General features: G+C 31.9%; 1 protein-coding gene across 1 annotated transcript; it reads left to right on the top strand.

Moving 5' to 3' along the window:
• The first annotated feature begins 5,977 nt into the window (after window positions 1-5,977).
• On the top strand, window positions 5,978-14,940 carry LOC131621687 (auxin-induced protein AUX28-like). Its single transcript, XM_058892719.1, has 5 exons — window positions 5,978-6,370; window positions 7,265-7,485; window positions 7,569-7,704; window positions 14,452-14,513; window positions 14,601-14,940. Exons 1-5 carry the CDS (start codon window positions 6,090-6,092, stop codon window positions 14,636-14,638), a joined length of 738 nt encoding a protein of 245 aa, XP_058748702.1. The 5' UTR covers window positions 5,978-6,089; the 3' UTR covers window positions 14,639-14,940.
• The last annotated feature ends 2,387 nt before the right edge of the window (window positions 14,941-17,327 follow it).

Genomic DNA, 17,327 nt, shown 5'->3' with positions numbered 1-17,327 from the left:
CTCTTTTAAATTTATTCATGGATTAAGAATATCCCATATATATATATATATATGGGATATCCCATATATATATATATATATATATATATATATATATATATATATATATATATATATATATATATATATATATATATATATATATATATATATATATATATATATATATATATATATATATATATATATATAATTTTTTGCAACAACCTCAATATAATATAATATGATATTATTCTGACTAAATAACTAATTAATGGTTCTGCCTTATAATCTTTCAAAATCCAACCATGCACTTTTAAATATATTTGGTTACACAATAATTAGTTAACAGATTTATTACAAAACGAATTTCTTAGATATTATGTCTATCAACTTGCATAAAAGAGGATCACACTCATCCCACAAGTAAAAGGCCATTCCCAAATACAAGATTTCAATGTCTCAATAGGATCAAGATTACATTGTCTCTAACACAATCTTGGGTTGCTTTTCTTTTTTGCCTAACTTGATTGACCTCAAATATTGTGGGAGACGAGATTAGGAATAATAATATATTAGTGGACATGGCCACCATCGGTATGCGCAATTTTGAGGAAACACGGGTCATAAATCTTTTATGTATGGACATTGTAACAAATAAAACAGTTAAGTGTGCTTGTCAAATAATTGCAATCTGAAAATACTTTTTCCTTGCACAAATTCTATTGTGAGAACCACTTTTCACCATAAAGGAATAAAGCAATGTTCTTTTTACGCACAATTTGATATCAAATATTTATATCACACACTTTTCACCAAACTGTATAAATACATTGAACATAGTTTTTTAAATATTTTTTAAATAAAAATATAATTTAGAATAAATCTATTTTTTAAAATAAAGAATTTTTTATAAAATAAATATAAGAATGTGTGATTAACTAAATTCATCATTTTATTAATCACAAAAATATATTTTATAAATTATTTATTTTATTTATAACTCTTTAACTACTTCTTCACTATTTCATTAACCAATAAAATATAACATTAACACACCAATTGTTAGTTGGTACAGTTGGTACAAAGGTGATTGACGCTGAATTTGGTAGGGAGTGAATCAAAAATATATGAATGTATTCATCAACTTTTAGACTATAAATTTTAAAATGTATGTATTAGTTTTTTACACTCTATTAAGAAACTTTATTTTATCATATGAGAATAACTTTTATATGTGTGCATTCATTAACCATATTATGAACTATATTAATTAATTTTTTATATACTATTAATCAAAGTTAATTTTATATGTAGTTTCAAAAGGGCAAATTACTTGGGTGTGAAATTCTATTGGAAGAATAATATTTATTATGCTTTCAATATTTATTCATCGTGCTCGTTGGAGTTGAAAAGAGTTTTGTGGAAGAAACTTTTGGAGTTAAAAGCTCGTTTAACTGATGGGGAATGGTGTTTGTGTGGTGATTTCAACACTATTAAGGAGGATAGTGAGAGGAAATGTAGATATAGTATGGGAAAAGGATTCTGAACAGAGGGGTTTTGCGGAGTTTATTGTTGATAGCAACCTTGTTGATGTTCCCTGTAAAGGGAAGCTATTCCGCTGAGTCAGTGGTGATGGGAAGTTCCGAAGTAGGATGGATCACTTTCTTGTTTCTAATACTATTATTTCTAGATGGGGGAGGTAGGTCAATTCATAAGGTTGATAGATTTATCAGATCATTGCCCGATTTGGTTGACTATGGATGGTGCGGATTGGGGTCCAAAACCTTTTAAATTCAACAATGATTGATTTCGTAATAAAGATTTTATTCATTTCGTTGTGAGAGAATGGAAAGGTTTGGTGATAGAAGGGACAAGTGATTTAGTTCTTAAGGAGAAGTTGAGAATCATCAAGGGTAGGCTTAAATGGTGGACCAAGGTAATTTTTGAGAAATTTAATTTGGAGGTGGATGAAGGAGTTCGAGGCATAACAAAGGTGATGATTTATTAGAGAACGGTTTGGTATCGGATTTAGAGGATATAATGGTGAAGAGAAGGGATGTAACGTCTAGTTTTTGGCTTAATGGCGGGGATTCGAATAGCAGGTTTTTTCATAGTGTCATGAAGGATAGAAGGAGACGTAATTTTATTAGCTCTATTAACTAGGATACGGGTGTTCTGGATTCGATTGCAGAGGTTAAAGAGGAGGTTTTTAATCACTTTGCTTCCAAGTTTAGGGAAACAAATTCGAATAGATCGATCATTGATGGGGACTTTGGTAGTAGGCTATCTCAATATGGTAGATTTTCTCTTGAGGCTTCCTTTTTGGATGAGGAAATAAAGGAGGCAGTTTAGGGGTGTGATGGCTCAAAAAGTCCGGGTCCGGATGGTTTATCCTTTATGTTCTTTAAGAAATGTTAGTTCTTTCTAAAAGATGACTTTAGGAATTTTTTGTAAGACTTCCATGGAGGGGCATTTTTATCTAAATCAATCACTTCGTCATTCTTGATGCTCTTCTGAAATCTTCTATTCTGTTGGGATCGGATGATTATAGACCTATATGTCTAGTTGGTAGCCTTTACAAGGCTTTGGCTAAATTACTAGCGACAAGATTAAAAGTTGTTTTAAATTCTATAGTGTCCCCTTGTCAAAGTGCGTATGTGTCGAGAAGACAATTACCTGATGACAATATTCATATTATTCAATTCACCGATGATACTCTTATGGTTGGGGGTGGTAGTTGGAAGCATATTTGGGCTATTAAATCAGTTTTGAGTAGCATATCCATTTTTATGCTATCTTTTTACAAAGTGTCAGTGAAAAACCGATGTGAAATTATCAAGCTTTAGAGTGGTTTTCTTTGGGGAGGTACGAAGGTTCGTAGAAAAGTTGATTTGGTGGGTTGGAGGGAGATTTATTCTCCTTTCGACAAAGGTGGGTTGGGAATTAAAAATATAGACGATTTTAATTCGGCAGTACTTCTCAAGTGGAGATGGAGGATCCTTGAAGGTTCGTAGGCCCTTTGGTTCTGTGTGCTTAAGGGGCGTTATGGGGATATTCGGTTGAAGATGTCAGTTTTGGGGTCTTTTTTGAATTGCAGGGATCCAAAATCGGTGTGGTGGTCGGATCTGTTGCTTGTGTTTAATAACTTTCAGGTGGACCATTTTATTAGTAACAGCAGGTTCATTGTCGGTAATGGTTTTTTTACTGCTTTTTGGCATGTTAAATGGTGCGGCGACAGTTTGTTTAGGGACTGTTTTCCTATGTTGTTCTCGGCCTCTGCCTTGCAGGAAGTGTCGGTTGTGGGAATGAGGGGTGGTGTGGCGGCGTTTGGTATTGGGGGGATTTTGGGTTAAATGTTTTTGTCAATCCAGCGGTTGATGCTGAGCTGCTGCAGTTGCATTTTTTGTTGCAGGATATTTCGCCTTCTGTTTCGGTCTAGGACTCGGTCGTGTGGGAGAGTGATAATAGTGGTCGTTTTTTCGGTTCGTTCGACCTATGATTCTTTGGGAAGAGATCAAATTTTGTTGGGTCCATTTAATTGGTTCGAAATTTCCTTTGGGTTAGTTTGGAAAGTTGTGGTGTCTTTCAAAGTGAAAACGTTTGGGTGGAGATGTTTCTTGAATATATTATCGTTGAAAGATCAACTTGGTGTTAGGGGAATTTTGGCCTAATCTGCTGATGCCACTTGCATTTTTTTGTTCGAATGAGTTAGAATCTCTTTCTCATTCTATTTTGTTATGTCGTGTCTCCTTGATGGTTTGGAAGGTGATAGCGGATTGGATTGGCTTTAAGGGTCATGAGAGAGTATGTTTGAAGAGTAGTTTCCTTCTTTAGCATCGCTTTTGCAAGGTTAGCAACATGAAAGTAGGAAAACAAGGATGCATTTGGTTGACGGTTTGTTGGAATCTGTGGCTGTTAAGAAATGATCACATCATTTTTAGAAATGTCGGTTGGAGCATTTTGGATATTGTTTGGAAGATTAAGACTTCCGTGTGGAGTTGGTCCTTTATTGGTGAAATTATCTTCCCAAAATGTAACTTTTATGAGTTAAACAAAAGACCTTTGTTTTATTTGTCATAGGGTGCATTTGGTTTTGAAATATTTTCTTTGTTTGTACTGGTCTCGAGCATTTTTGTAATCGGGATGGAGTATCCTTTATGCTCTCTTTAATATATCTTGCTAGCAAAAAAAACATGTAAGAGCATCCACATCCATAATACCCACCATTCTTTAAAACTTTAAAAAAAAATCCTACTAAACTCCACAATATATCATTCATTTGTATTAATTTGAGTATTTTTAATAAAAAAAATTATATAAAGAAAAAAAGCAAATAGAAGAACTGTGATTTATTTTAATATTTTTTTTTGTAATTTTATGATTTGACTCATTTTATTTTATTGAGAAAATAACCTGTAATTTGAACCATGAAGTACGATGACTCGAATCATAAGCACTTGGAACTTTTTCAAGTAAGAAATTTCATAGTGTGATTTGAATCATGAAAGAAATTGATTAGAATCAAGTTCACCAAGAACTTTGCTAAGTGGGTGATTTTACAATACGATTTCATAGTGTGATTTGAATCGTAAAACAAATTCATTAGAATCAAGTTCACCAAAAACTTTGCTAAGTGGGTAATTTTACAATATGATTTAAATTTTAATAAAAGAGCAATTTAAATCAATTGTATCGTGAATTTTTTAAATAGGATGATCTAGTGATGTGATTCAAATCAATTAAAAGTGTGATTTGAATCAAATGCACTTGAATTTAAAAATTGGTATATAAACACTTCAAGATGCATAAAAAAAATCCAAAAAACAAATCCAAAAAAAAAAATTATTTTTTATGCAATGCAAGGTTTCAAATCAATATATATATATATATATATATATATATATATATATATATATATATATATATATATATATATATATATATATATATATATATATATATATATATATATATATATATATATATATATATATATAAGGTTTTTCAAAAGTTATGCAATAAAAGATTATTCAGAGGAAAAAATTACACATTATACTTAAATAATTGACATCTATCAAAATGAGGCGAGCCATATATTGCAATGTTTTACATCATCTGCACAAGTTTATAATTTATTTTTACCATTAATCAATAAAGTTTCATTTTTGAATTAGAGATATGGTGAAATATATTGATCTAACAATGACAATTAAATATTTATATTACAACAATATCTTACTTGTTATTATGAGTGGCAAACGAGCATGCCCTCCCCGTTTAAGTCTGTCACGTAAAAGTCCGTGAAGAAACGGGGCAGGATGTGACAGACATATTTGAGTGTGCAGGTCTAAAATCTTGCTCTACTCTACAAAAGAATAAGGGTAGAAAAAATTCGCAGACATTAAATCTTTTAGGTCTAAAAATAATAAAATTATATAAAAAACTCATGCCCGCAAAAGAGAACGGACCTAAAACTTTACACCATCTCATAAAAAAATATAAGTAAAACGAACTTTTCCTTGCAGAACCGGACCTATTTTTGTCACCCCTACTTATTACTACACCACTCAATAAGGGGCATCCTAAAGATTCATATTAAACTACTCAATATAAAAATATATTTATTTTAAAAGTTATGTAGTCCAATTTATAAATATTTGTGTTTTAATCTTCAAGACATAAACATCCTTAATTAAACCAATAGTGACTTAGCCTTTTAATTGAAATGATGAAATGAAACCCTAGGAGAGAGAGAAAGAGAGAAAGTGATACTAATATTAAAAGGCAATGCACATGGAGTGTCCACTTCCACATCTTCAACTTGAACAATCATAGTAAGATAACATCACCTTGTCGTCACCAAGCCCAACATGTCCAACTCACACATTCCTCCACGTGTAATTAACAAACCCATAATTTCTACTAATTAAAACTCTTTATTTTTTTTTTTAAAAAAAAGACAAACCGCACCATACTTTTCTTCTATTAATGCCCACCAAAAGTCTCTCCCTGCCCCTATACTACACTATACTTACCCTTTACCACCACTATTATTATTTCCACATACTCACTTGAATGCTTAGAGAGAGAAAGAGTGAAATCTGATCATGGAGGTTGTTGGCATGAAGAAGGAGAATATGAGATTTGAAGAAACTGAGCTAAGACTTGGAATTGGATCAGCCATAGTTTCTGAGGAAGTTGTGAGGAAGAGAGGATTTTCTGAGACTGAAACTGATCATGATGATGATGAGGAAACTACTATGGATTTGATGCTGAATCTTTCCTCTAAGGAAGCTAGTGCTGAGGTAGATCCAAATCATAAGAGCACCAAGACTTTGCCAAAAGAGAAGACTCTTTTGCTTGCAGATCCTGCAAAGCCTCCTACAAAGTAAGTAACTGATTAATAAGTTACATACTAGTAGTAAAAAATTGTTGACATTTTTAATTTGCAAGTCTAATTTTACTGTCATGATTCACTGAGATTTAACGACTATCAATTTGATAAGACGAAACAAAAATTTGCATATTTTTAAAAATATATTCACTTGACCATGTTTTTTTATCAAAAAGATTAGACCGCTTCTTATTTTTTCTTAACTTTCTTATTAAAATTTGTAATTATAACTTATAAAGTTTGCCATGAACAAATTCATGGTATAGTTAGGTGTAAGCATGTAGTAATTTTCTATGCATGTGTGTGAAAGAAAGAAGTATAGATATGGAAGATGGAAATAATTAATGAAAGAGGATGAAATATGGAATCGTGAGTTAGCCAAAGAGACTATGAAAAAAATAAAAATATACTTTTTGTTTAAAAAAAAGTTTTGTTTTTTAAAAAACCTATAGTATAGTACTATAAAAAATTCTTGATTATATCGTGCAAAATATAAATATGGAATAGAGTACCACTTCATGTTACAAATTTGTTCTATATATGCCTAGTCACTTAAAGAGGCCAGAATAATTACAATTAAATATGGCTGCAACTTTCTGGTGATAATATGTGTATATATGTACTACTTGATCAAAAAAGTTTCAATTTAATTTCATAAATAGTCATAGCATTTTTTTAATATATATATATATATATATATATATATATATATATATATATAATAATATATATTTATAATAATTTTAAAAACAGTTTTATAAAATTCATTTATGAAAATAAAAAAAAAATTATTTTTTAAAAACAGAAAGAAAGAGGCACTGAATTTTGTTCAGATTTGTAATAAGTACTGTAAAATACTTGGCTGATTTTTTAATTTTGTATGTATAGGACGCAAGTGGTAGGTTGGCCACCAGTGCGGTCATTCAGGAAGAACATATTAGCAACACAAAAGAGTCAAGAAAGTGGCAATCCCAATTCCATTGCAATCAGCTTTGTGAAAGTTAGCATGGATGGAGCACCTTACCTCCGCAAAGTAGACTTGAAGATGTACAAAAATTACTCCCAGCTTTCTGATTCCTTAGGCAAAATGTTCAGCTCCTTCACCATTGGTATTAATTCATTCATTAAGCTTAATCTTACCTTCTTTTCTTGATGGTAATTAACTATTGTTGTGTTTATATATATACGTAAGGAAACTGTGAATCTCAAGGAATGAAGGATTTTATGAATGAGAGTAAGTTGATGGATCTTTTAAACAACTCTGATTATGTCCCAACCTATGAAGACAAGGATGGTGACTGGATGCTTGTCGGTGATGTTCCATGGGAGTAAGTGTTTCAATCAATTATGTAGAATTTTTAATTTTAAAATATCAAAACATAGATTTTTCAAAAATAGTTATGCTAAATATAGGTTTTATCAACTAAATCATTGGATTAAAAAATAAAATAAAAACTTAGATTTTTTTTTATTTATTTTTACTATTTTCTAATGACAAGTGTACTTAAGTATCGCTTAGGTAGTGAAAATAAAAGAAAATTACATATGGGTAGAAGAAAATTATACATTTGTCATATTTTCATTGAAAAATAGTAAGAACCACACAAAAGGAATTATATCTAAGTTTTCTCATTAAAAAATTTAGTAATTGTTGATAGTTGATATAGATAGTTTTAGAAAATTGTTTAGAAAGAAGGCTATGTCATTGATTTCTTAAATGATAACTTACAAAGTACCAATTGCCTATTTGTAGGCTCAAGTCACTAACCTCTCAATGGTGGTGAATGTTTCTACGTTGTTTTAGTGTTTTTCTAGAGGTTTCATGATAAATTAGTATCATGATAGTTCTAGATTCTTCGATCATTTCCATACACTTAGAGTTTTAGGCTCTTCTACCATTTTCATACACATTATAGTTCTAGGCTCTTCTACCATTTTCATACACATTATATTTAAGAATATTTTAGAAATTTATAGCAATTTCAGCACTCCTCCTTTATGCATATTTCTATGACTCCAAACGTAGCTCGTAGCTCTTCAAATCCAGGTCTCGACAACGCCTTCGTGAAAATATCATGATATTTGATCTTCTGTCTTGCAGTAGTCGAGTTTGATCTCTTTATTTTCTTATCTGTCTTTGATAAAGTTATACTTGATTGCCATGTGTTTTGTTCTACTGTGACGCACTGGATTTTTCGCCATTGCAACTGCTGATTTGCCGTCGCAGTTTATTTTAGTAGGCTCGTCTTGTTTTTTTTTCATTTGTTCAAGTATCCTGCGAAGCCATATAACTTGAATTGTTTCTTAAGCAGCTGCCACGTACTTTGTTTCTGCTGTTGATTGTGCAACTGTTGTTTGCTTGTTCCACGCCCAAGAGAAAATTCATGATCCTAGTGAGAAAACATTTCCAGAGGTGCTCTTCATGTCATTTACCGAATGTGCCTAATCACTATTGGTGTAGCCAAGATCTTGAATTGGTTTCGATAGTGTATCATATACTAAACTCTTTTGTTCTTGTAGATACCTCAAAATTCTTTTTCCTGCTCCAAAGTGTATTTGACTTGGGCTTTGCATGAATCTTGATAGAAGACTTGTAGCATACAAGATGTCTCATCGTGTAGCTATCAAATATAAGAGGCTTCCAATTAGACTTTTGTATCTAGATGCATCAACATCTGATGCTCCATTGTTCTTTTGTAGGTTCTCATTTTTTATGAGTGGAGTAGAGACAGGTTTGCAACCATACATCTTGAATTTCTTAAGTAAGCCTTCTGTGTATTTCTTTTGCGAGATAAATATCCATTCATTTCTCTAACTTACCTCTATATAGAGGAAGTAACTCATCAAACCAACGACCATATCAAAGGTCTCCATCATGTCTTCTTTAATCTTCGTCATATTAGTATTGTTTCCTCTGTAGATAGATCACTTACATATAAAGAGAGAGTAAACTAACATTGAGACTTGATGTATAGTGTAGGATCACTCTTGCTCTTACTGAATCCCAGATCCATGAAATATTGATCAATTATGCTATACCATGCTCAAGGTGCTTGCTTCAGTCCATAGAGTATTTTTCTTAGTCTTAACACTTTGCTTTCTTCGCCTTCAGACATGAATCCTTGTGACTGCTCCACATAGATATCTTCTTCAAGTACGTCGTTGAGGAAGGAATATTTGTCATCTAGTTGATGGATACTCCATCCTTTCTGTGCCGCAAGAGATATTAGAGCTCTTATGGTATCAAGACGAGCTACTGGTGCAAATCTCTCATTATTGTAAATCCCGGGTTGTTGTGAGTAACCCTTAGCTACTAGCCTCACCTTATGTTTATGTTTGGTGCAATCAGAGTTGAGCTTTGTTTTATAGACCCACTTAACCCCAATGATATCTTTTACATGGGGACGATTTACTAACTCCCATGTGTTGTTTTTCTCGATCATCTTTATCTCTTATTCCATTGGCTTAACCCATACTTCCTACTTTGATGCTTCTTCAAACCTTCCTGGTTCAAGTATGGCCAACTTGCAAGTTTCATATATGTCCACAAAAGATCTTACTCATATTGAAGTAGCCTCTATTGATGATAGTTCTTGTTCTTGTTGTTTTGGTGGAGGTGAAAGAGGTTCACTTGGGTATTCTTCCTTAGGTTCTTCTTAAGGTAGTTAAGCTGGTATAAAGATGTTCTTCTCCACATTTTTTTCATCCCAATTCCAAGAATAACTCTCATCAACTTCAACATCTTGATTGATGATGAGTTTCTTAGCTTGAAAGTTACAGACATGGTAGACCTTAGAGATTGTGCTATACCCCAAAAAGATACCTCTTATAGTCTTGTATTCAAGTTTGTGCCTCTTTACATCTGGAATATGAATGTAGCATATAGATCCAAAAACCATTAGGTGATTTGCTAACGAATTATTCTCGTTTCAAGCTTCAATTAAAGTTTTATCTTGTACTGTCTTAGTTGGACATCTATTGAGTATGTAAAAAGCAGTGTAGACTACTTCAGCCCATAATGTGTTAGTCAGCCCCTTCTCTTTAAGCATTGATCAAGTCATCTCCATAATTGTACAATTATTTCTCTCGGAAGCACCATTTGTTGAGGAGAATATGTGACTATAACTTGTCACTCTATGTATTCATTCTCGCAAAATCTATCAAACTCACGGGAGGTGTACTCTTTGCCACGACCACTTCTTAGTACTTTTATCTTTTTTCCACTTTGATTTTCAGCAAGGGCTTTGAAAATTTTGAATACTCCTAAGACTTCTGATTTTTCATTTAGGAAATAGACCCATGTCATTCTAGAGAAATTATTAATGAAGAGTATGAGGTGCCTGTTGTTCTCATGTGATGGTGTCCTCATCAGTCCACATACGTTAGTATGTATTAGTTCCAATAGGTCTTTCGCTCTCCATGCTTACCGAAGAGACACCCTTTGCACACTTCATTGTTCTCCTTTATGATTGGAAGATATCTCATAATGTTCTTCCCATGTAACAACTTCAAGGGATGTGTGTAGAGGTGGTTAAATCTTCGATTCTAGAGCCATGAATCATCAATTTGTACCTTCATGGCAATGTTAGTTGCATATTTAAAATTTAGCGGGAAGCTTCTATTGCTCGTATCCATCTATGATTGGGCTATCTCAGCCATTTTATTTTTGTTGTTTGAGATTTTGCATACACCTCCTTCAAAGTGAAGTGTGTAGCCTCTATCCATTATTTTAGGCTGGGAACTAGTAAGACATCATTGATGAGTCCCGTACCTTTTTATGTTTCCACCATGATAGTTCCTTTGCCTTTTGATTCAACCACACTACTATTTTTGAGTTGAACTTTGAATTTGCAGACTCGTCAACGCTTTTGAAAATAGTCTCATCCTTGGCCATGTGATTGCTGCATCCACTATCTAAGTACCAATTTCCTCCTTTGTTTTCTTTGATTGATACTTGAGTGGTGTAACGCCCCAGACTGCTTTCAAGATTAACGACTGGCCCTATAAACCAACATAGATATTTTCAGCATGCTTTGTCCTCACTCACATGCTTTATGAGAAACTTTCCAGAAGGTCACCCATCCAAATACTACTCCAAGTCAAGCACGCTTAACTATGGAGTTCATATCTGTTAGACTATCAAAAAGAAGATGCATCCTATTGGTATAGGTAGTACCAATCAATCCTTATAGGCATTCTTTCAACCATGCAATCCCCATACCTACATAGCCTAAATATCCCTCTTATTCCGATATGAATTCGGTGACCACTCATCGTCCTCTTCGGCCTTAGGAGTGTATCATTGTCATGCCTCATGCATCGATAACCAATCCTTTCCCTCGTTGGCCTCGAATGTTACATGCCCACCAGCTTCCGCTCGATTCATCCCCGAACCACATCGTACTAGAAGAGGTCCGCTCTGATACAACTTGTAAAACCCCAGACTACTTTCATCATTACGGACTAACCCCCACAAATCAGCATGAGTCTTTTCTGCAAGCTTTTTCCTTAGTCACATGCTTTCTGAAAAACTTCCCAAAAAATTACCCATCCAAATACTACTCCAAGTCAAACACGCTTAACTATGGAGTTCTTATTTGTTAGGCTACCAAAAAGAAGATGTATCTTGTTGGTATAGGTAATATCAATAAATTCTTATAATAATTCCTTCAACCATGCAATCCCCATACCTGCACAGCCTCAGAATCCCTCTCATTCAAATGTGAATTCGGCGATCACTCCTCGTCCTCTTCGGACTCAGGAGTGTCTCATTGTTATACCTCGTGCATCGATAACTAATCCTCGACCTCGTTGGCTTCAGGTGTTATAAGTGGCATAAAACATACATTGTTCTTGATCATGCTCTTATTGGATATTAGATTGATGCTTAATTTTGTTGCCACAATTTTCTCTATGTGCCCGAACTTCTTGCATTGGCTGTATTGTGGCATATTACGGTACCGAATTTTTTTCTCTGCATGGCCTAGTCTTTTGCACATATTGCATAGAGGATTGTTATCTGTTCTGTTTTAACGAAATTTCTAAAAACTTTTCTTTTTCTGGAATTTTCTCCATAATTTTTTTCCTCCATTTTTTATTTATTTTGGGGCTAAAATTTGAGCTTTGACTGAAAGGCGTTTTCAAGTGTATCTTCTTTATGCCTATACAATCTTTTCCCATAAGCTCAAGAGATCCCACTAGTTCTATCACCGATAGAGTGTACAAATCTTTGGTTTCCTCAATCATTGTCACGATTGGGTTAAACTTTGGGGGAATCGTAATTAGAATTTTCACAATAATTTTCTTGTCAAGAATATTCTCTCCAAAAGCTCTCATTTGATTAATTATTTCTTTAACTTTAGAATAGTAATCTTTAATTGTCTCAAACTACTCAATCTTAAATAGTTCAAAATCTTTTCTAAGATATTTAAGTTTAACAACATGTACCTTGTCGCTTCCTTGAAACTCCTTCTCCAATAAGTTTCATGCTTCTTTGGCAGTCTTAGCTCCCATAATTCTTGGAAAAATTGCATCAGTCACCGTTTGTTGCAAGGTGGACAATGCCTTTGAGTTTTTCTATTTATTTTTCTCCAATTCTTTCTCTTGAGCTGCATTAAGAGTTGAAGTATTCACAGAAGCGATGAAGCCTTCTTCAACTATATTCCATAAATCTTGAGATGAGAAAAATGTCTCCATTTTAACACGACATAAATTATTTTCACCATTGAGTGGTGTTATTCATAGCTTAGAAAAATTATTGGAGTGGGTTAATAGTACAAGGGATATTTTTTGGAGTAGTTGGGAAGGTTTTAGAATATTAGGTAGGTAATATAAATATACCCAATATATGACCGAACGTAGCTCTTATGCCACTATTGATAGTTGAATAGTTTATATATAGATAATTTTAAAAAATTGTTTAGAAAGAAGGCTATGTCATTGATTTCTTCGATGATAATTTACAAAAGTATCAATTTCCTATTTATAGGCTCAAGTCACCAACCTCTCAATAGTGGTGAATGCTTCTACATTATTTTAGTGCTTTCTAAATGTTTCATGATAGATTAATATCATGATATTCTAGGTTCTTTTATCATTTCCATACACTTAGAATTTTAGGTTCTTCTACCATTTTCATACACATTATAGTTCTAGACTCTTCTACTATTTTCATACACATTATATTTATGAATATTCTAGAAACTTGTAGTAATTTCAACAGTAATATTATTGGTGGAGCTTTAATCGAGTCAGATTGTTCAAGATTTGACATCTTTTTTATCCCTCTTTTATGAAGATAAAGCATCTTCCAACTATGTTCACCGACGTAGCAAATAGATATATTTAGTAGTGATCATTCTCCATGATGAAAATAAGAGTTAAGTGTGTGATGGTTTTTTCTTCTCTTTTTCAAAAATCATTATCTTCTTATTGAGGGGGAATTTCAAGATATTTTCTCTAGTTCTTCGATAATGCATATTCACGATCAGCCCATGCTGGATTGTATTGCTTTGATCTCATATATAGGTCTTCTTTTGTGTCTTCCTTTTTGGTTTTAAAGTGAATCATTTGATTGCTAATTGTAATGGTAACTAAGTCCATACCCATATAGACTAAAATTTATCAATATTTAAGCTATCAATATTTAAGCGATTCGGGGTGTTACTTTTTGGAGATGTTGGGGTTTATGTTCGATTAATTCGATCGAGGTACATTTCTAGCACCTCTCTCTTAATTAACAAAGGTTTAATATATACATTTTCTGTTTTTGTTTGTGTATGTTAAATTTAGGTTTTATAATTTTAAAAAAATATCATATTGATTCCTTAACTATATTTAAAATATACAATGTTATATTTTTTGTCACCATAAATTCATCAATTAATTTTTTTAGTTTAGATGAAAAAGATTAACATAATACATTTTAAAGAGTTAAAATATTGATATGTAAATATATGGAAAAAAATTAAGTCATTAATGTAATATTGTAAATGAATGAATCTAGTTAATTATCAAAAGGATTTAACTAGTTATAAGCTTAGCACTTTAACATTGACTATCTTGTTGTCAACCAGGATGTTTGTTGAATCATGCAAACGTCTGCGTATCATGAAAGGAAAGGAGGCTATTGGTATTGGTTAGTATCAACCTTTTATTTTAGTCATGAAAATGCCAAATCATTGGAAATTTCACTTAAGAATAATTATTATGTTATTTATTTCAGCACCAAGAGCTATGGAGAAATGCAAAAACAGGAGCTAGTTTACTACCTGCTCCATCATATGTCATATTTTGATGCCCGTTTGAATTACAGTAAGATAATTAAGAGTACAGAAGCCACAAATTAATGGACATAAAAGGATGTTCAATATAATTAATTTGTGTATTATATTATATGGTTTGTTTTGTTATATATATTGTTTAAAACAAAATATAATTAGAGTCTCAAGTACTGCAGTAATTAGTAAGAACAGACACAATAAACGACTCTAAATTATATATATTTGATTTCCTATTAGTGTGTTTGGTAGCTTAATAATTTATGTGGTTCATTGGCAATAAAATTAGTTATTTTAGTAATAAAATTGCATTTATATTTTTTATTTGTTTTTATTTTAGATCAAGAATCGAAGAAATAGCTGGAAATGTTCCCTGAACATGATGGAATGGGTGGGGAAACAATAACATGTGCTAATTGTTCATGGAACATTTATGCATGCCCATAGTGGTATCATATTTCATTCATGAGATTCCTGTCTAAGTTTGTCATGCTTTATAAACTAACGAGGACGAAAAAAAATAAAGGGTTCGATATGTGCTAATGGCCCCATTTATTTTATGGATGGATCTACCTCACATTGCATAATAAAATGAATAATATCAATAATTGAAAAATTGATATTTTCAAGATATATGTATACAAATGTTAATACAATCCAAACACTAACCATTAATATCGGATAACTAGACTTAGTTGTTTTTATATTCATTAATTAATTATATTTAGACTATTGCTTTGAGTTTTCTTTTTTTTTAAGTCTTTTTAGTTCAAAAGAAGGGGAGCGAAGAGATTTTAATGAAAAAAAGAGGAGAATTTTTTTTAATTATATATATTTGGTCAAACGAGGGAAGAGTGAAGAGTAAAGAGATTTTGATTAAAAATACATTTGGTTGTTTATGAGGGGAGATGAGGAATTTTACTAACAATTTTTTTTTGTGTAAGCAAGATATATTAAAAAGGAGAACTAAGGGTTTTCCAACCCGATTACACGAAATAACGGAAAAACCAACCGAAAAAAAAAATACAAACCAAAGCCAATTATGATTTTATTTAAGTAATATAAATTTCTATTTTTATCCTTATGATTTTTTATAAGTGATATGATATTCAAATGAGAAATTTCATAAATATTTTTTTGAAAATAATAATGGTAATATTGAATGATTAAAAAAATTGAATATACTTCATTTATCATTTTAAAAATTCTTCGATTATTGATCCAAACAAGGGATTTGGATGAAGTCATTTTAAACTCTCATTAGAGTGTGTTTGGATGAGATAATTGAGAATTTTTAACGAATTTAAAATTCTAAGCAATTCAATTGAAATTCATTCATTTATAAATTCTTTTGTTTGGGTAAAGTATTAAAATTATTCATTGTTAAATTTTAGGGTCATTTTCATAAGTTTTAAAAAAATTGCGCTAAATTTAAAATTTGAAAAATAGGGACAATTTGTAATTTTTGAAATTTGAAGAGACCAATTTGTACATTTCTAAAATTTTTAGGGACATATTTACAGTTTTTGAAATTTTTGGGGGTGAATTTGAAATTTTCATATAATATGAGGACCATCTTGCAAAATTTGAAAAATTAATAATAAAGAATTTAACATTCAAATTATGTAGAGTAAAGGAGCAATTTAAAATTCTTTATTTTTTTATGTCATTTGACATCATTTTAATAATTCTCTATTTTTTATCCAAACAATAAATTTTGGTCATATCATTTTAAATTCACTCATTAAAACACTTCATTCAAACACACACTATTAATATTTCTTGTGAATTATCTATTGTTGATAACTTTAACTTTGTTCTCCAAGACTTTATTCTTTCATGATAAAGACAAATAAAGTTGAAATCATACAAGATATATTCTATGTTGCATTTGTTTACCATGTTTTGTTAGATATTAATAACTCTTTCGTGTCCTCTCATATGATTGAGAACTTGACTATTCCCTTCATCTAGGTTAGTTTGGCTCCTTTTAAGGTGGTGATCTTTTTTTTCCAGGTTTTATGAAAGAGAGACTCCCTTCTAGAGAAAACCTATTTAAACGAGGGGTGATTGTTGATCTTGATGGGATCTCTTGTCCCGTGTGTGGGAGTTCAATTGAGTCGGTCTCCCATCTTTTTGTCACTTGTGAGCTAACTTTGACAATGTGATATATGATTTTTTAGAGGTTGGGTTGGCCTGTGGTTCTTCCTTACTTCTTTACTTTATAAACTATAAACTATAAAATAAGTAAAGATCTTTTTTAGTTTCTTCCTAGCTTTGACAATGGTGAATGCATAGTGTTTTCTAGCTTATTTTCTCGTCTATTTATGTGTATTTTCATATTTCAAATTCGTTTTTAGGCACTTTTGTGTTGTTTTCTTATTTTTCAGTCAACGAGAAGTCAATAAAGCGAATCAGAACGAAAAAAGGCCGAAGATTGCACGAAAAGGAACACTTCCAATACAAAAATTTCAAGGACAACACGATCTAGTCATGTCCTGTGACACGGGCCATGTTGCCCTATCAAATCCCCCTTCATATGTCAAACCTGAGGATGACACAACCAGCCTCTGTTGCCTAATACGACTCGTGTCAATAGCTCAGACATTTACGAACTTTTGGTTTTTGGGCAATCTTTGTGATTTTTGGCTTTTCTATTTTCCATTTGCTTT

Source organism: Vicia villosa, unplaced genomic scaffold (assembly GCF_029867415.1).
Source record: "Vicia villosa cultivar HV-30 ecotype Madison, WI unplaced genomic scaffold, Vvil1.0 ctg.000010F_1_1, whole genome shotgun sequence".
Lineage (NCBI taxonomy): Eukaryota > Viridiplantae > Streptophyta > Magnoliopsida > Fabales > Fabaceae > Vicia > Vicia villosa.
Note: the sequence above shows the minus strand (reverse complement) of the source record. Positions and strands in the feature narration are given on the sequence as shown.

Coding starts and splice junctions, on each gene's coding strand:
- LOC131621687 (XM_058892719.1), top strand. CDS start 6,090: ATGGAGGTTGTTGGCATGAAGAAGGAGAATATGAGATTTGAAGAAACT. Junction 7,486..7,568: donor GTTCAGCTCCTTCACCATTG/GTATTAATTCAT, acceptor TATATACGTAAG/GAAACTGTGAATCTCAAGGA. Junction 7,705..14,451: donor GTCGGTGATGTTCCATGGGA/GTAAGTGTTTCA, acceptor GTTGTCAACCAG/GATGTTTGTTGAATCATGCA.